At 51.4% G+C, this 19,368-nt stretch overlaps 1 protein-coding gene across 2 annotated transcripts in view; it reads left to right on the top strand.

Annotated features, from left to right (window-relative positions):
* Abcc6 (ATP binding cassette subfamily C member 6) overlaps positions 1-15,831 on the top strand; it is a 54,776-nt gene extending 38,945 nt beyond the window's left edge. The window contains exons 21-31 of one of the 2 annotated variants that reach the window (XM_031384304.1): positions 1,805-1,931; positions 2,449-2,656; positions 5,540-5,850; positions 6,820-7,019; positions 8,652-8,778; positions 9,784-9,885; positions 10,898-11,044; positions 11,992-12,150; positions 12,235-12,401; positions 14,810-15,004; positions 15,279-15,831. In XM_031384304.1, the coding sequence (XP_031240164.1) occupies positions 1,805-1,931; positions 2,449-2,656; positions 5,540-5,850; positions 6,820-7,019; positions 8,652-8,778; positions 9,784-9,885; positions 10,898-11,044; positions 11,992-12,150; positions 12,235-12,401; positions 14,810-15,004; positions 15,279-15,387 (1,852 nt within the window). In that variant the 3' untranslated portion in view covers positions 15,388-15,831. The remainder of the gene's footprint in view (positions 1-1,804; positions 1,932-2,448; positions 2,657-5,539; positions 5,851-6,819; positions 7,020-8,651; positions 8,779-9,783; positions 9,886-10,897; positions 11,045-11,991; positions 12,151-12,234; positions 12,402-14,809; positions 15,005-15,278) is intronic. The other variant, XM_031384303.1, reaches the window with a different exon arrangement.
* The last annotated feature ends 3,537 nt before the right edge of the window (positions 15,832-19,368 follow it).

Here is a 19,368-nt window from a genome sequence, read left to right as displayed (position 1 = left end):
CTGGGCTGGAGTCTGGCCAGAGCACACAGGTAGGGGGCACCAAGAGGGAGTCCACTGTCTCCCTTATTACCAGTCCTCTGCATCCAGGGCTCATGTGGACTCACTGTGGACCTGGACTTTGACAAAAGGTCACTGTGTACCAGGCTATACCAGCAGTGGGGGCGGGGTGTACAATGGAAGCTGAGGGTCTTTGGTACAAGGGATACTGAGGATGGGGACAGATCCTCTGACATCATGGCCACCCCAAGAGTGGTCCTGAGAAGCAGGGCAGTGCACAGGAACCTGAGTAAGATCAGGTAGACGTGCACATGTGGATATGGGTGTGGATTGTGATGTGGAGGGAGGGAGAGAAATATTCATGCATGTCTGGATGAATAGGGTGGAGGGAGTATGGAAGAGCAGGTTGCGGATGCATGCATGGACACATGGAAGGAAAGGTGAAGAGGCATAGGTGGATGGAAGGACAAATGGTTAGATGCATGGATGAAGGGGCAGATGGAAGGATGCTGGGCTGGATGGTGGAGGGAAGGAAAGAAGCAGAGATGGATGCATAGAAAAAAGGATGGGTGGGTAGATGATTCTTGAGAGAGAATAAATGATGGATAAGTGCTAGGAAGACAATAAACAGGTAATAAATGATAGAGATCTCCATTGTGTATCTAGGGAAACAGGAGTACAGACAGTTAAATCAGTGCACTCCTCCACAGAAGACAGGAATATGAATGTCTTTAGCATCAAAAAGTAAAACACTGACATTCAGACACGCTGGGCCGACGAGTCTGAGGGTAAACAGTGGGGCAAGACAATGGAACGGGAGCTAAGGCCAGAGTGAAACTTCAGAAGTCAGAGTTCCCTGTGTGGACAACTATTTTAATCTGGTGAAATGGCATCAGGCTCAAACAAGACTCTAGAGTGATGGAGCCGAGTACCATGTAGGAGGAAGTATGGTGCCTGGATCATCCACTTACCCATGTATCTGTGCATGCACCTACCCATCCATACATGCACACCCACCAGTGCGTTCACACCCACCCATGCGTTCACACCTACCCATGCATTCACACCCATCCATGCATTCATACCCACTCATGCCTTCACTATCCACCCATGCATTCACTCCCACCCATGTGTTCACACCCATCCATGCATTCACATTCACCCATGTGTTCAAACCATTCATGAATTCACACCCACCCATGCATTCACACCAACCCATCCATGCACACCCACCCATGCGTTCACATCCACCCATGCGTTCACTCCCATCCATGCATTCACACCCATCCATGCATTCACATTCACCCATGCATGCACACCTATCCATGCATTCATATCCCCCCATGCGTTCACACTCGCCCATGCATTCACACCCACCCATGAGTACACACCCATCCATGTTTCATACCCACCCATGCATGCACACCCATCCATGCATTCATACCCACCCATGCATTCATACCTACCCATGTTTCATATCTACCAATGCATTCATACCCACCATGTGTGCACACACTCTTCTTTTTATCCATCCATGGGATCACCTCTCCTTTTTTCTCTCCATGAGCCCTTGCATCTATCTTCCATCTTCCTATCCATCTATGCTTTCTATCCATGCATCTGTGTAGCCATCCTTCTTTCTATCCATCCATCCATGTGTCCATGAATGCGTAACCCCTCCCTCCTTCCTGGGTGAATAAATGAAAAGCTAGAAAGAATCCTGCAGAGCTCACTGGCTACCATCAGAAGGAGCTCACAGTCCCCCAGGAAGAGACACTGACATGTCCTGATTCCCCTTAAACGCCAGGCCCAGACCCATGGAGGCAGTCCCTGCGAAGGGCAGCACCACGTCAGAGGTACAGATGGAGGCTTCTCTGGATGACCCAGAGGCCACAGGATTGACAGCAGGAGAGGACAGTGTGCGATATGGCCGGGTAACGACCAGTGCTTTTGCTTCTGCTCTAACATGCCAGGGAGGCTGCCCCCCTTTCTCAAGTACCTGCTGTGGACTAAATGGGATTGTAACCTCCCTGATTCTTAATCCTCACACTATCCCACCTCACTTTGGTCCCTCAGAAAAGCCAGCCAGCAATAGCCCCATTATAAAGATGAAGGAGCCAGGGTGTATACTTGTCTCTATGACCAACAATCAAGACTAGGAAAGCCCAAATCTGAAATCCACAGTATTGTCTCTGTCCTTCCATACTGCCTCTCTCTGACCCTCAATCCACCTTACCCCTCCCTCAGCCATTCTTCACTCACCCACCCACCCAGACATGGCTTCCCGTGACCCACATGGGTCTCTAGCAGGAGGATCCTGGGGCAGGGATCTGTAGAGGGAGATGGCATGCCCAGAGACTCTACTAATGTTGCCTTTGGGAATCTGGCCTACACGCAACTCACTCTCCTCTCATTCCCTTCTCTGCCATCCCTCCCTTACCTGTCTCATAGGTGAAGACCACCACATACTTGAGCTACCTGCGGGCGGTGGGCACACCCCTCTGCACCTACACCCTGTTCCTCTTCCTCTGCCAGCAAGTGGCATCCTTCTGCCAAGGCTACTGGCTGAGCCTCTGGGCCGATGACCCGGTTGTGGATGGGCGGCAGATGCATGCAGCCCTGCGCGGCTGGGTCTTTGGGCTCCTTGGCTGTCTGCAAGGTACCCATGTTAGAGAGCACTTCTCAAGCCCTGCCTCCCACCTCACCTCTTTTGCCCTTGAATGTCTACTCAGAACGTCCTAGGACCAACCATCCCTGGGTTGAACATCCTTAAGGTGTGACTGGAGGGAAGAGGGGTCTGGGGACAGTGCTTCTCTGCTAAGAAGGTGTCTCTGAAGTTTGCTAGGGAATGACCTCAATCTCCCGCCAATCCTCCCGCACAGCCTCTGCCCAGGCCACACCCCTCCCTCCACCTCTGTCGCTGCACTCATTGGCCACACCCCTTTCCCAGCACGCGCTCCACCTCTTTCCCTGCCCTCATTTCCCCATTGCTCATTTTCTGTTCCCTTAGAAAAGCCCCTGTTCCTTTACTATTACTCATTTTCAATGTGTGCATGGACACATACACATCGCAGCACATGCGTGGTCACGCCTGCCAGAGTGGGTTCTCTCCTTCTACCATGCTAGCCCAGGGCGGGCATGCTGGGGCCACCAGCCGTGGCAGCGAGTCCTTTTCCTGTTGAGCCTTCTCACCAGCCCAGCTTAACTTATTATTTCAATCAGAGGCAGTCTTTCCTTCCAGTTCAGACTGACCTCAAACTCAAGATCCCCCTGCTTCAACCCCCTACATGCTAGTATGTCAGGCTTGTACCACCACAGATACAAATAACAAATATTGTAATGACACGACTAGCCCAGGCTAGCCCTAGCTAGATAGCCAACATGAAGCTGTGTGCCACCCAAATGGTTCATTCGGGTGAACTATAATGATAATAATTAAATATAATAATTAATAGATAATGATAATGATAATTAATATTTTATTATATAATAAAATACACTGTTATATATAACATAATATAGCATGTTATGTATCATATTTTATACTTCATATTATTATATAATAACTATTATTATTATCATTATTATTACTGAAGTGATTGCAGGTTCACCTCTGCTGCAAGGCAAGGTACAAAGAGCTCTTATGTGGCCTCTGCCAAGGACACCAAGCTGCAAAGTGACATTGCCATATTACAACATGGCTATCAACTCAGCCAGTCCCGTGGCCTTATGTGGAGTGGCACTGGTTTATGGCTTATGTAGATGTCCCCAACCGCCACACTCAGGCTACTGAGCATCCATGTCCCTGCAAGGACTACGGTGCCCTTGCATAGAGCATCATCCTCCCTGTTCCAGTGCCCACTCTTCTTATCCCCCATACCTCTACATTTCAAACATGGCCACAGTGAAAAGAAAATGCTACTGGGCACGTGGGTTTGGCCCCATCACGAAAAGTTGTTTGAGTTAGCCAGAAATAGTGACATACTCCTGTAACCCCAGCTACCTTAGAGGCTGAAGGTAGGACCGGTGCAAGTTAAGACTATCCTAGGCTCAAGGACAGCCCAGGTAACTTGGTGACATAACATCACAAAATAAATAAAATGGGGGACTGGGGAGATGGCTCCGTGTAAAGGCTCCTGCCATCAAACCTGTTGACTAGAGTTTGACTCTTGTGAGCCATGTGGTAGAAAGAGAGATCAGACTCCCACAGGTTGTCTTCTGACTTCTATACACGTGCTATGGCAGGAAACACACACACGCACACACACGCACACACGCACACACATGAACAAAATAAATGCAATTTTTAAATGAAAGAGTCGGACTGTCTGAGAATAGAGCCTAGTGAGAGTGCTTGCCTAGCATGTGTGAAGTCCTGGGTTCAGTCCCTAGCACTACCGACAAAGAGCAGCTTCAGCATGATCCACTAGTCAGTAGCCACATCAGCAAGATGCTGCGAGCATATCCCTTGTATATAGACACAGCAGCCCTGACTTTAGGGACCCTTACAAGACCTGTCTGCCACAGCTGGGAGAAGTTGCTTGAATACAGACAGACTATGAACAACTCAGTCAGCCACGCTGGAATGAACCATCTGGGTGGCATACAGCTGCATGTTGGCTACCTAGCTAGGACTAGCCTGGGCTAATGGCATGCCCCTGAAGTCTCATCACTCCAGAGGTGGAGGTAGAAAGATTAGGCATTCAAAGTTATCCTCTGCTACATCACAAGTTCAAGGCCAGTTTGGGCTACATATGACCCTGTCTCAAAAGAAACAAAACATATCTGTGAACTACGCAGTCTCTACAACCACAGAAATATATTCTCCCACAATACTTAGGTGGGCCATCTTAAACCCAGCCAGCAGAGGAGATGGTTCCTGGAAAAGGCTGGGGGAGCTCCTTGGGAGCTGCTGGGGGGAGACCTTAGGAGCGGGTGCAGTAGACTCAGTACCACCCTGCTGGCAACAGGCCACCTCAGCATTCCCAACATGGTACTTCACGCCAGCTCAGCCTTCATCCACAGGGAAGGATCTGATTGACCCCTTTATGAGTCAGGCGACCACCACGAACCAATCACAGTAACCCCCATGGCTGGTGTGCTCTGACTGGCTAGTTGAGTCATGTGACTGCCTACACTCTACCATGGGGCTTTGATTGAAAGTAGGGTTGCCTTGGCCCTGCCTCCCCTTGCAGCCTCTTTCCCAGCGTCTGTAGCTTCTAGACCCTTGTTTACCTTAGCTGTTACTGCTACTCCAGTCTCTGTCTGTGTCTGTGTATCTGTCTCCTGCCCGTGCCCAGTTCTTAGAAGGATACAAAGAACAGATGTAGGGCTCACCCTACATCTAGAATATTCCTTTAATTGTACATATGAAACTCGTTATTTTAAAATAAGGTTGTATTTAGAGGTCGAGGTAGGTATGAGTTTGGGAAAACACTATTCAACTCCAGCAGTCGGTCTATCAATCAAACCATAGTCATCCGGGTGCTGGGAGACCTGACCCAGCCCAGCAGCGGGTTCCACTCCAACTCTCCCTCTGCAGCCATCGGACTGTTTGCCTCCATGGCTGCGGTGTTCCTGGGTGGGGCCCGGGCCTCAGGCCTCCTTTTCAGGAGCCTCCTCTGGGACGTGGTTCGCTCTCCCATCGGCTTCTTTGAGCGCACGCCAGTCGGGAACCTGCTGAACCGCTTTTCCAAGGAAACAGACACAGTGGATGTGGACATCCCGGACAAGCTGAGGTCTCTGCTGACCTACGCCTTTGGGCTCCTGGAGGTTGGCCTGGCAGTGACGATGGCCACGCCTCTGGCTATTGTGGCCATCCTACCTCTCATGCTCCTCTATGCTGGGTTTCAGGTATGGAGAGTTCAGAGCCCAGGGCTAGCTGAGGTCACTTCTATCAGTCCCCTGCCTCTGGGCAAGGCTCGGTGGGAGAGGGTCTGCAGCTTGGGATGGAGAGACTAGAAGCCCCACACCCTCCCAAGAGTTCCTCTTATCTAACATTGGATCCTACGGCTGCAAATTCTCCTCTCATTTGCACACTGCAGGGCACAGCGCTGTATGGGCTAGATTATATTGTATTAAGATGTCTATTTTCCTTTGCCAAGGCCAGAGGCCCCTGAAATTGACGTAATGCAAAGATTAGCATCTGAGCCAGGAACAGCGGGGCATGTCTGTAATACCAGCTCTTTGGGAAGCAGATGTGGACTCCAGAGCTGTGTTGCCTGAGTGGACGCACAGCCTGGCAGTCTGAGCTGCATGGGACACTCAGATCTCTAGTCTTTGAGAAGCTCAGGCTAGCTCAGGCAGGCCTCAGTTTGTACATGCTTCTGCCAGAAGACAAACAGACCTCAGCTGCCCTCTGCTCTGCCTCACCCTAGCCTCCCCAACACCAAGGAAATCATTCATGGATCCAACCCAGGAAAAAATTTGATTGGTCTGTGATGGGTCATGTGCCTGTTCTAAACCAATCATAGGGCCAGTGTGCTGATCTGCTAGGCTGGGCCATGTGACCATCTATATGTCCAGGACAATTTCTGAGGGTACCCCCTTCCCAACTCTCCTGTTAGCAACCATGACGGCTGGTGGCCCCAGCTGCCCAGGTCATCTCTCAGTCCACCTGACTTGGGACAGAGGCTTTGGAGTGAGGCAGACATGGCTTTGAACTGGGTCTTGTTGCTAGTAGATTCAGCAGCTGTCGAATCCTCCTGCTACTAAGAAGGCAAGCACGGGGCTGAGCAGGCCCAGCAAAGGGCATCTACTGCTCCTTGTGCGCTCAGAGCTCCCTCTCTGTGTCTCTGCCGCTCCTCCCCTCTCCCACCACAGAGCCTCTATGTGGCCACATCTTGCCAGCTGAGACGCTTGGAGTCAGCCAGCTACTCATCTGTGTGTTCCCATATGGCTGAGACCTTCCAGGGCAGTCTGGTGGTCAGGGCCTTCCGGGCCCAGGGAGCCTTCACTGCTCAGCACGATGCCCTCATGGATGAGAACCAGAGGGTCAGTTTCCCAAGGCTGGTGGCTGACAGGTAGGAAGGGCCTGGGATCACAGTAGACCTGGAACCCACTCCCCACAAGAGTTGGACTGCATAGTTAGAGGGGCCACATGGCTTGACCACAGTCATACAAGCCAGGGACTGTCTGAGGCTGAGCCCCACTCAGAGCAGCTGAATGCACAGAACAGCCAAAGTCCCTGGCAGTCAGTGGGTTGGAGGTACAGAAAGGATGGTTGCCAGGCAATCACACCAACCTCTGTTTCCTTGATGACAGGGAGCTGCTCTGTGATCCTTAATCCTTCATCACCTTTCAGGACTGAGAAAAAGCAAGATAACTCCCAGTTCTGCCAGTTTCAAACTGGTAGACCCTGAACAAGTTACACAACCTCTCTGAGCCTCATTTACTCAAATGCTGTCACATTTAAGGTGGCTTTAAGGATTAAATCATTACAGGGAGTACTTGTCCCATGCCTGGCACTACTCCAGCCATTTTTGAGCCTTAGTTTTCTCAGCTATCAAATGAGAACAGTATCTTCTCCCCTCCCAAAGACATGAGAAGCTCTTGTTCAGGCTAGGTACCCAGCTCTGTGGACATGCCCAGCTCATAATACGTGCATAATACGTGCTCGCTGGCTGTTAAATGAATGAATGGTAGAACAGGACTCAGTGAGGTAGATACACAGTAACTATCCTTTGAGAGTGCATTTGTTGAGCACGCACTTCATGCTGAAGTATAGATTGGAGCAAGAGCCAGGGACGAGAAAAAAAAGATCCTTGTCTCCATGGAGCCCAGAACTGGTAATGGTGACAATAGTTGCTGACATTAAATGACTTGGCTGGGAAGAGAACCAGGGGATGGAAGTCACAAAGAGAAGTACAGTCAGGGTGGGCTCCCAGGAGAGGTCACGTTGGAGCTGAGTGCATGCAAGGTTGGGAACGTGGCCTCGTGAGGAGGCAGCTCCAGGGGTAAAGTGCTTGCCTTGCGGGTGAGAGGGTGTGCTCATCAGAACTCACTGCGTAACGAATCCAGGCATGGTGGCCTAAGCTTGTCATCTCAGTACTTGGGAGAGGGGGCTTGGGATGGCGGCATGTCAGTTCCCAAGGCTCATTGGCAAGCCAGCCTAACTCTCTTGACAAGTTCTAAACCAGCCAAAGACCCCATCTCACTAGTATAGCCAGGCGGTGCCAGTGAACGCCTTTAATCTCAGCACTCAGGAAGCAGAGGTAGGTGAATCTCTTGTGTTTGAGGCCAACTTGGTCGACAGAGTGTGTTCCAGGACAGTCAGAGCTACACAGAGAAACCCTGTCTCATAGATACATACATGCATATATACATACATACATACATACATAAAATGTGACACCTGAGGAAGGACAGTTTAGATTGTCCTCTAGCTTGCACACACATGTGTACATGTAGCTACACACCAGGGAGGTGACTGGTGGGGGACAGACTAGACCAGGGATAGAAAATACACATTTCTAAACCAGGAAGCTCTATGGGACACCCAGCATGTGTCAGGCCTGCAGCTGAGTCATTGGGCAAGACAGAATAGTGTTACCTCTCCTCCTGCAGTTAGGTCCCATTGAAGGGCCTCCAGTGGGTGGCTAGCATTCACTGAAGTGGGCCCTGCTGGTCCTGCTGAGCCCAGTTTCCCTTTGCAGGTGGCTGGCTGCTAACCTGGAGCTCCTGGGGAATGGCCTGGTCTTCGTGGCCGCTACATGTGCTGTGCTGAGCAAGGCTCACCTGAGTGCTGGCCTCGTGGGCTTCTCTGTCTCCGCTGCCCTCCAGGTACGCCAGTACTTTACTCCTGGTGGGAGGTGGGTCAGATCAGAGATGGATGGACCCCTGCCCAGAACTAGGGAAGTACAGTTCTCGGGGACCTTTGAGTGACCTCAAGCAAGTAGCTCAAGACCCTCTATGTGCCCATCTGAATAATGGGCCAGCACTGCCATTTTGGACATCCTGTAGATTAGCTGAGACAGGCAAAGAGTGTTGAGAGCCAGTTTCTAGCATGTGTGTTCATTGTTATCTTTTGATAATATGCAGTGTTGGTCACAGTATCTGTCCACAAATACACACACTCTCTTATATACACACTCTCTCCTCTTTTACACACTGCTCACACACACTCTTAAACACACTCACACACATTCTCCTCTCTCTTACACACTGCTTACACACTCTCACAGACACACTCTTACACATACATTCTCTCTTTCTCTCTCTCTCTCATATCTACACAGGCAATATCAGATAAAGAAGTTGTTGCCCTAAGAGCTTCATAAATTGCTGTTCAAATCTCCTTTAAGGGTCAGTGCTCTGGGCAGAACCAGCATTAGGAAAAGCCATGGTGGATCACATGGCAGCTGCCCCTGCTGTGTCAGGCCAGCACAGCTGGAGAGAGCAAGCCAGAAGAAGGAGTAGAGACGAGGCAGGGCCAGCCATGGTACTGCTTATAGGTCCTGGCAAGGCACTTGGAGGCTCAGAGTGGAAATCTGGGGAGGCCTAGACCATCTGCGGAAGCTGCCTGAGTGGAACCCACAGACCCAGGTCTTGCTGGGTGTTCTGGGAAGGCACTCTCTCTAATCCTCTCTGTCTTGTGCCAGTGGATTTGTGAGAGTGTCACCTGCTTGCTCCACGCACTGTCTTATTAGCCAAGCCCCTCCTCCGTGGGCCCAGGTCCTCAACTTCCCTTTTCCTGCAACCCCTTTCTTTGCCTCCCCTGGCACTTGGCTAGGGAAGAGGGATTATGGGAACCCAGAAGAGCCCAGCTGAGGTGTCATCTCAAACCAGGTGACACAGACTCTGCAGTGGGTGGTTCGCAGCTGGACAGATCTGGAGAACAGCATGGTGGCCGTGGAGCGCGTGCAGGACTACACTTGCATCCCCAAAGAGGTGAAGATCGGGAGATGGAATGAAGGACTGTGGTTCCAGGGTGGTGCCTGCCCCACTCCTTTCCACAAAGCAACATCCCTGTGGGCTGGAGTCACAGCCAGGGCAGAGGTGATAGTGAAGAGTTAAAACCCTCCTTTCTAACTCTGCTAGGCAGGTCGCTCCTCTGATTGCCAAGCAGTAGTGACAGTGTCCTTGTAACAGCAGGAGTGGTGCTCCCTCATCTTAGTGATGACCTTACAGTGGCAGCCACAGTCCAGCCATGCAGCAGGGCACAGGATAGGACAAGACCATCACTCAGGCCGAGAACAATGCAGCTACATTGACATCTTAACCAAGCAGCAAGCCAGGGAGGGGCAGGACAGCCTCACAGCTGCAGTGTGCCAGAACAGACCAGTGGTACACGACACTTCAGGAGTATGACCACTACACCACAGGAACAGAGCAGCGATGTAAATGACGTGGCAGCAAGCTGGCTGCAACTGCTCACAACTAAACCCCAGCATTTGAAGATGAGGCAGGAGGATGGCTGCTAGGTTGTAGCCAGCCGGGTCTATGCAGTGAGTTTGAGGCTAGTTTGAGTGAAACTGTTAGAAGCTACGCTGGGTAGAAAATTTGAAGTTAGCCTGGGAGACATAGCAAGTTAGGGGCTAGCTTGGGCTACATAGTAAGTTAGAAGCCAGTCTTAGCTATAAAAAGCAGTAGCTACATAACAAGTTAGAGGTTAGTCTAGGCTACATAGAGAGTTGGAGTATAGCTGGGATAAATAGTGATTTGGAGGACAGCCTGGGTTAAATAGAGTTAGTCTGTCTGTGTTACAGGAATGTTAGACGCTAGCCTGGGCTGTATACGGAGACCTTGTCCCAAAACAACAACAAGACAGTGCTAGGATGACCTGGAGTGATTTCCAAATGAAAAGTATGGCGGGAAGCTGAGGTTCTGAGAAACAGAGCACCTGTGAAAAGCTTGTGGGGACAGCTACTCTGACCTGTGCCCAACCTGTTCCTTGACCCAGGCTCCCTGGAAGCTGCCCACCTGCGCAGCCAGGCCTCTCTGGCCTTGTGGGGGACAGATTGAGTTCCGGGACTTTGGGCTCAGACACCGACCAGAGCTGCCCTTGGCTGTGCAGGGTGTGTCCCTGAAGATCCATGCAGGAGAGAAGGTGGGCAGCCTTCCCGGGATCTCCTTGTGGGCACCAGACGCTGCCTGGGTTTCTTAGATTCTATGTCGAATGCCCCAGTCTGCCTCTAGGGGTGGCTTCCTGGATCTCCCTTGGTCTCCCTGGATGAGGGGTGTGTTGGGCTGCATGGAGGATGGATAAGGGATAGATGAGAGAGGATGGACTATAGGAAGGAGTGAGAGTCATGGATAGTGTTGGGAATGATGGAAAGATGGGGAGTAAATGGAAGAATACATGGACAGACTGATGGATGGGTGAAAGAAAGACCAGGGGCTAGAGGGAGAAGGCACAGGTAGGTCAGGACGCAGGGGAGGGTGTGGAGAAATGGGAGGGATTGTCTAGGAGGGGAGTGAGTAACACAGAGGGGAGGTGGGAATTGGGGTGGAAGGATGAGTGATGTGTTGAGGGGGCATGCTCAGTGGAAGGTGAGTGTCTTAGTCAGGGTTTCTATTCCTGCACAAACATCATGACCAAAGAGCAAGTTGGGGAGGAAAAGGCTTATTCAGCTTACACTTCCACACTGCTGTTTATCACCAAAGGAAGTCAGGACTGGAACTCAAGCAGGTCAGGAAGCAGGAGCTGATGCAGAGGCCATGGAGGGATGCTGCTTACTGGCTTGCTTCCCCTGGCTTGCTCAGTTTGCTTTCTTCTAGAACCCAAGACTACTAGCCCAGGGATGGCACCACCACAATGGTCCTTCTCCCCCTTAATCACTAATACAGCTGGATCTCATGGAGGCATTTTCTCACCTGAAGCTCCTTTCTCTGTGATAACTCCAGCTTGTGTCAAGTTGACATACAAAACCAGCCAGTACAGAGCACAGAGTACAAGTCCTGTGCAGGGAAAGAATCTTTCAGATAGGTACCCATGAACCCCAGGGCTGGAGCAGACCTGCTCTGTGTGGGTCTCAATCTTCTATTACCTGACAGGTGGGCATCGTGGGCAGAACAGGGGCCGGTAAGTCCTCCCTGGCTTGGGGCCTGCTGCGGCTTCAGGAGGCTGCTGAGGGTGATATCTGGATCGATGGAGTCCCCATCACCCACGTGGGGCTGCACACACTGCGGTCCCGAATCACCATCATCCCTCAGGTGAGGCTTAGGAACCGGAGAGAGAGGTGGTGGAGGAGGGAGCTAGGGTATGTCCTGGTTCTGACCCAGCATCCCTCCGGCCAGGATCCTGTCCTGTTCCCAGGCTCTCTGCGGATGAACCTGGACCTGCTTCAGGAGCACACAGATGAAGGTATCTGGACAGCACTGGAGACAGTGCAGCTCAAGGCCTTCGTGACCAGCCTGCCCGGCCAGCTGCAGTATGAATGTGCAGGCCAGGGAGATGACCTGAGGTATGGCCATCCACCAATGGTAGGGCCAGAAGGAAGTGGGCAAGGGTAGGGACAGTCTGGGCTCTGCACAGACTCCAAGGGGCAGCCCCCTTCTGCTAAATACAGGTCCCGATCCTTTCCTGCAGTCCCAACCTCAGGATCTCCATGCCATGATCTTTTTCCCATGGCGAAACCTAGCCTAGACTCTTGATCCTACTCTGTATTTATTTTTGAAAGGAAAAGTATCAGCTCAGGATCTCCAAGACCAACTTCTCAACACAAAGGAGATTTCTATGTTCCAGAGGGACAGAGGGCAGTTGAAGGATGAGGGAGAGAGGGAAGGGGTATTTGTCCCAGAGGGACAAAGGACTGCCCCTGGGTGGAGAGAAGGCAGACATGTAAAGTTTATAAAGGGGAACATATAAAGTTTATAAAGGTATAAGGGGAAACCCTGTGTTAAGATGAGGTGTTTAATTTTTATTGGGCATGTTAATTAGGATGGCCAAAGGGGGCTTTTGATTGCCCACTTCAGTATTTTGATAGCTGGATCTTGGTAGTCAGCCTCAGAAGAAGGAAGAATAAAAGAATAGACATTGGCAGCTAGCTTCAGGAATGTAGATTATGGTTTTTAGCAAGGCGGGGGGAATGGGAGGGAAGGACCAGGCCTGCCAGAGCCATGCCCCGCTGCTCCCGCTGGTCACAGTACCTTCAACTTTGCTACAAAATACTATGCTTGATGTTGGCACTAATCTCAGGTTTGTTGTGGCTAAGTGATAGTGTGTGTTCTTTCCATAAAGTAAAAGTGTGTGTGTGTGTGTGTGTGTGTGTGTGTGTGTGTGTGTGTGTAGAGGCCAAAGGTCAACCTTGGCTTCCATAGCTCTCCAGCTTATTTCTTGAGGCAAGTTCTCTCACTAAACCTGGTGCTCATTGCTTCTTCTAGGCTGGTGGGCCAAAAGGTTCCCAGGGTTCCTCCTGTCTCTGCCCTCCCAGAGCTGGCATTACAAACACGTGCCATCGTGACCAGCTTTTATGTACTTGTTGGGGATCTGATCTCAGGTCCTCATGTCTGCAAGGCAGGAATTTCCCTGCCTGATCCATCATCTCTAGTAATGCCTTTTGCCACAATGGTTTTTTGTTTTGTTTTGTTTTGTTTGTTTTTTGGGGGTTTTTTTGGTTTTGGTTTTGGTTTTTGGTTTTTTCGAAACAGGGTTTCTCTGTGTAGCTTGGCTGTCCTGGAACTCACTCTGTAGACCAGGCTGGACTTGAAATCAGAAATCCACCTGCCTCTGCCTCCCAAGTGCTGCGATTATAGGCATGCGCCACCATTATAGGCGTGTGCCACCACCGCCCGGCTTTGTTACAATGTTTTAAAGGTGAACTACACATAACAGAAACAGAGGCTGTACATTGTACTATTTTTTTTCTCGTGCAGGAGGGTTAGCTAGAGTCTTGTGCATGCTGAGGAAATGCTCCAGTGCTGTGCTGCTCTCCTGCCCTAGCCTTAAGGTTAGCAACATGAAGCATCATTATACATAGCTGGTCCTGGTGGTACAGGCTTGTGATCCCAGCTCTCAAGGGCTGAGCCAGGGAGATTTCAAGTTTGAGATCAGCCTGGGCTACATAGTAAGATGAGACACTGTCTCAAGAAAACAAAACTAAGTAAGGCTATGTTCCACACCTTTAATCCCAGCATTCAGAAGGCAGAGGCAGGCAGATCTCTTTGAGTGTGAGGACTGGTCTACGCAGTGAGTTTCAGGCCAGCCAGGGCTACATGGTAAGATCCTGTTTCAAACAAAGGGACACACAAAAGAGATAATAGTCACCTTCTGCAGCTGGTATCCACTTAAACATTTAGCAAGTTATGGGGGTGGGGGGGGGAACTGGGAGATAGATGCTCAGTCAGTTAAGTGCTTGCTAAGCAAGTGGGAGGACCAGAGTTCAAATCCCCCGAGTGCATATAAAAGCCAGGTGGGCTAAGCAGCTACCTATCATACTCAGGATGCAGAGATGGGAGATCCCTGGAACAAGCTAGCTAGGCAGACTAGCTAAGACAGCCTGAGTTCAAAGAGAAACTGCCTCTGTTGATAAAGTGGAGAGTGATTAAGAAAGACACTTGATGTCAGCCTCTGGCCTCCACATGCATGCACACATACATGTACCTGCAGAGAGAATGAAGAAAACAGCCCTTTCATACGTGGAGATCCCAAGGCCCAGAAGGTGTGACTGACTTGTCCACACCAATACACCAAGAGAACCTACACTAAGACAACAGGAATGCAATCATCCTACTCCTGAAGACTTGGGTCCTCATGGTGGGATGGGGACAACACGTACAGGCTCCATCTTCAGCTGTCCCCAGGGCCAGCTTGTAGACAGGCCTATACTAACTCATGGCACCTACTTAGCCTAACCATGCAGCTTATTCACAGCGTGGGTCAGAAGCAGCTCCTGTGCCTGGCACGTGCCCTTCTCCGGAAAACCCAGATCCTCATCCTGGATGAGGCGACTGCCTCCGTGGACCCAGGGACGGAGATGCAGATGCAGGCAGCCCTTGAGCACTGGTTCACCCAGTGTACAGTACTGCTCATTGCTCACCGCCTGCGCTCCGTGATGGACTGTGACAGGTAAGACATCCCTCCCAACAGTGGTGCACAGGGTCAGGGAGGCATGGGAAAACACATAACATGTGTCCTGGGATGGCTCACAAAGGGCCCACTGTGTAGGAAGCATGACCAAGCCCCCAGGATCCGTGTATCCAGGAAGCTGGGGGTGGGGGATCAGATAGCAGCTTGGGAAGTCAGACATCTTGGGGAGTGAATTGGAAGTAGAGCTGGGCTCTCTCTCAGTGACAAGGGCCTCAGCTACTGTCACAAGAACTCCCCCATGTCTTCCTTGCAGGGTCCTAGTCATGGATGAAGGGCAGGTGGCAGAGAGTGGTAGTCCAGCTCAGCTGCTGGCCCAGAAAGGCCTGTTTTACAGGTTAGCCCAGGAGTCGGGCCTCGCGTGAATGAGGACTCTTTCCAACCCCTTTGGAGCTAACCATAGAGCCTGAAGTGGCTGGAGATGCCAAAGACTCAGGGGCCACACGATGTCCAATCTAAACTCCTCTTTGGGAGGAAGATGGTAGAGAAAGTGACGGAGTATTGGGATAACAGACCCAGAAGAACCCAGCATGCCCAGGTTGGCCTGAGCAAGGCCACACCCACCCCAGGCCAAAGTGGGTGTCGATCAACTGTCAGCCTAAGCTGTCTACTTCAAGGTCACACCTACCCCAGGCCCATCAGATTGGATGCCCTGGACCCAAGTGATGGTGTGCACATATTCCCTAACTCCTTATTTTGAAGTCATTGTAGATTTCACTCACAGTTTTAAGAAATAACACAGAGAGAAGCTGTGAACCCTCTGCCCTGTTTATTCCAGGAATGACACCTTGTCCAACTCTAGGACATCACACCAACTCTGACAATTCCTCTGATGCTCGTGTGTCTGTGATTGAGTTCAGTGCTTTGTGTTCTCATTGGTTTTTGAGACAGGATTTCACATAGCCCAGGCTGGCCCTGAACTCTCTTTGTTGCTGAGGATGGCCTTGAACATCTGATGCTCCTGCCTTCCCTCCCAAGGCCTGTGTCACCACACCCTGTTCATGGCATTGGATGGTGTTCATGGGTCCCAAACCCAAGACTTGACAAGCACTCTAACGACCACGTTACATCCCCAGCTCTGGATCCAGTAAAATTGTAGTAGTGAAGGGTCCCTCACTATATAGCCCAGGCTAGCCTCCAACTCAAGCTCCTCCTGTCTCAGCCTCCAGAGTGCTGAATGACAGGCATGCACTACTACTATATCTGCCTTGACTCACTGAAGTTAAGTAGTGACATCACCCCCACTGTCGGCTGTCAGTCAGCACTGGTGAGTCCTGTACATGATGGTGTGCTGAGCAGTATCCTTAGCTTATATGCAGAGATGCCCTTCTATAGCTGTGACAAAGAGATTTCCCATACTGCCATGGTCCCCCAGGGCTGTATCACAATTGATCAGCCCTCGTAGAACCCATGACTCCCTGATACATGGTTAATGATGTGTTGGGTTCAGGAGAGGATTCCTGCTTGCTTCTGGGTCACAGGGCTTGCTCTTCCTCTACCTTGAGGCTTCTCTGACTGGCCACCCTTAATAAACAGTTCATGGGGTTTCCTTTCAGCCCAGAGGGTTCCCCATCGCTAGTATAGCCTGTAGCTCATTCTGAGGGTCTCCACAGAGCAAGGAGCCAGCCTCATCACTGTGGCTACTTTTCTTATGCAAAAGAGGAAACTGAAGCTGAAAAATGGGGACACAGGGTATCTAGTGGCCAAGTGGAAACTTGCTCCTGGGCTTCTCCTCACCCAATCGCAGTAGTCCTGTGGGCAGTTCTGCCCTGGAGGAGCTGGAGATGCGGCACACAGCACTGGGCCTGCCATTAAGCAACCTGGCCTGGAGCAGAGGTTGCTATGTGTCTGCAAATCCAACCGGGGGTGCAGGAGGGACTCTGTGGAAGCCCCAGCTTGGTCTAGTAAGAGAACCTGACCCACAGGGTGGCCATCACATGGGAGCTCCAGATAGGCAGGCAAGGTAGTCCAGGCCATTAGTCCCTCAGCCAAGGTCTGCTGCGTGCAGGGCCCAGCCTGTGGAAGGATCAGCAATCAGCCCCAGTAAGCCACAGGGCACACATTCCCAGGCTCTGGCTGTCCTCTGCAGGCCACAGGGCACACATTCTCAGGCTCTGGCTGTCTTCAGCAAGCCACAGGGCACACATTCTCAGGCTCTGGTTGTCCTCTGCAGGCCATGGGGCACACATTCTCAGGCTCTGGCTGTCCTCTGCAGGCCACAGGGCACACATTCCCAGGCTCTGGCTGTCCTCTGCAGGCCACAGGGCACACATTCTCAGGCTCTGGCTGTCTTCAGCAAGCCACAGGGCACACATTCTCAGGCTCTGGTTGTCCTCTGCAGGCCATGGGGCACACATTCTCAGGCTCTGACTGTCTTCAGCAGGCCACAGGGCACACATTCCCAGGCTCTGGCTGTCTTCAGCAGGCCACAGGGCACACATTCCCAGGCTCTGGCTGTCCTCAGCAAGCCACAGGGCACATATTCTTAAGCTCTGGCTGTCTTCAGCAGGCCACAGGGTACATGTTCTCAGGCTCTGGCTGTCCTCAGCAGGCCACAGGGCACACATTCTCAGGCTCTGGCTGTCCTCAGCAGGCCACAGGGCACACATTACCAGGCTCTGGCTGCCCTTTGTTCTTTTCTGTGGTGTTGGGGATGGAACCCATGCCTGGTAAACATTATCCCTCATCCACCTCCCTGTGTGACACTGAAAGTGTCTCAGCTATGCCAGAATCTCCCTCCACACTGCAGGTACTGCTGTGTACCAGGCATGGCTGTAAATGCAGGCAACTAGGAGGAGGCAGGCACCGTTATTTGGCTCCTTCCATCCTAATCCTCTGTGGATGTACTGAGTCACTAAACCCCTTTGACAGAAGAGAAAACTGAGGCCCGGCAGGCCAGCTTCTCAGCCACCAGGCCTCACTACCTCCTCAGCATGTTCCTGGAAATGACTTCTACCCTAGGCTCACACCTCCAGGGTCAGGGGATGAGGGCATGCTTCCTTCTGTTCTTAAACCGAGAGACTTGCTTGAGAAGTAGGTTTGTGCATTGTGTGCCTCCAGAGCCTTGCGTAGCACACAGCATGGGCACATAGCACGTTCTGATTGGGTGGGCCAAGGGAAGGGAGGAGAGTCTAATGAATATAACCCACCTGTTGGCAAATGGGTTCGGGATTCAGGCCCGGCACAGGTGTTTTTCTGAACTGCTGCAAACTCATTAAACCCCAGCCAGCCAGCGGTGTGTGATGACCACCACCACACCAATGCGGGATCTGCAGTACCTAAAGGGTTAAGTTCAAGAGGCCCTGGGGACAGCAGGCCTAGGCTCTGTCCCATCTGTCCTAGCTCTGTATGGGAGCTGTGTGGGTCACTCTAGGGAAGGAAACGGTCTAGAGTAAACACAATGAGCTGAGACCAGAGGAGCAAAGCCAGCTTGACCAGGACCTGGGAGGACACCGGAGAATTGTGACAAAGTTACACTATTGACCCCTGTGTTCAAGGGATCCGTGTGGTTTCTGTGTGAAAGACTGTGTGACTGAGTGGGGTTGCTAAGGACAGACGTCAGGAGAGCCCCAGGGAAGAGCCCTTCTCCTATGCTCTGAAGCCCTGATTTTGGGTAATGCTTCCCTCAGCTGCCTCTTCACAGAGCAGATTAAACTTGACCCTGGGACCCAATGCCCCATCCCAGCTAATTCATCAGCGAGCTCTTGGAGGCTGGAACTGGAGTCCAGAAACACAGCCCACATGACTGAACAGGGTCAACCCCAAAGGCCCACGAATCTACCATGGGGGCCTCACCTTGTATATAGTACATGATGGTATTGAGCTGGTGGATCAACAGCAAGCATGGCACAGCCTTCAAACTGTGTCTGAATGATGGTCTGAAATGGGACATCTGTCTCTAAGTCCATAGTCAGTGTGGCCCCATCAAACACTGGAATGTTTGTCTTCCTCAGTGGGGCCCAGGCCAGCCACACAACTTGGCACTGCCCGATGCTAGAAAGAGAGAAAAGATCAGAGATAGGAGCTCACACTACCCCATGCTGAACCAGGCCGGGGTACAAGAAAGCTAGCAGACAGTTTGGTCGGCTGTGGGCAGGGAACACACCCACTCCTCATAGCCACACCCGTGACAGACATTACTAATCGATCATACTACACCTTCTGGTGAGCAGAAAATGAGCTTAGACTCATTCCCAGCAGGAGGCTCAGAGGTAATATTCAAAGTGTTAGCCCAGTTTGGTACGGATGACATAAAGGATAGCAAAAGTGCCTCAGTACCCATGCATCTCATTGAGCTGCAGGGGCTGCAGCACTGGCTGGGCTCAGACACGTGCCTGGCCTTGGCC

The sequence above is a fragment of the Mastomys coucha genome, unplaced genomic scaffold, assembly GCF_008632895.1.
Source record: "Mastomys coucha isolate ucsf_1 unplaced genomic scaffold, UCSF_Mcou_1 pScaffold21, whole genome shotgun sequence".
Lineage (NCBI taxonomy): Eukaryota > Metazoa > Chordata > Mammalia > Rodentia > Muridae > Mastomys > Mastomys coucha.
The sequence above is the reverse complement of the archived record's forward strand: the minus strand, read 5'-3'. Positions and strand labels throughout refer to the sequence as shown.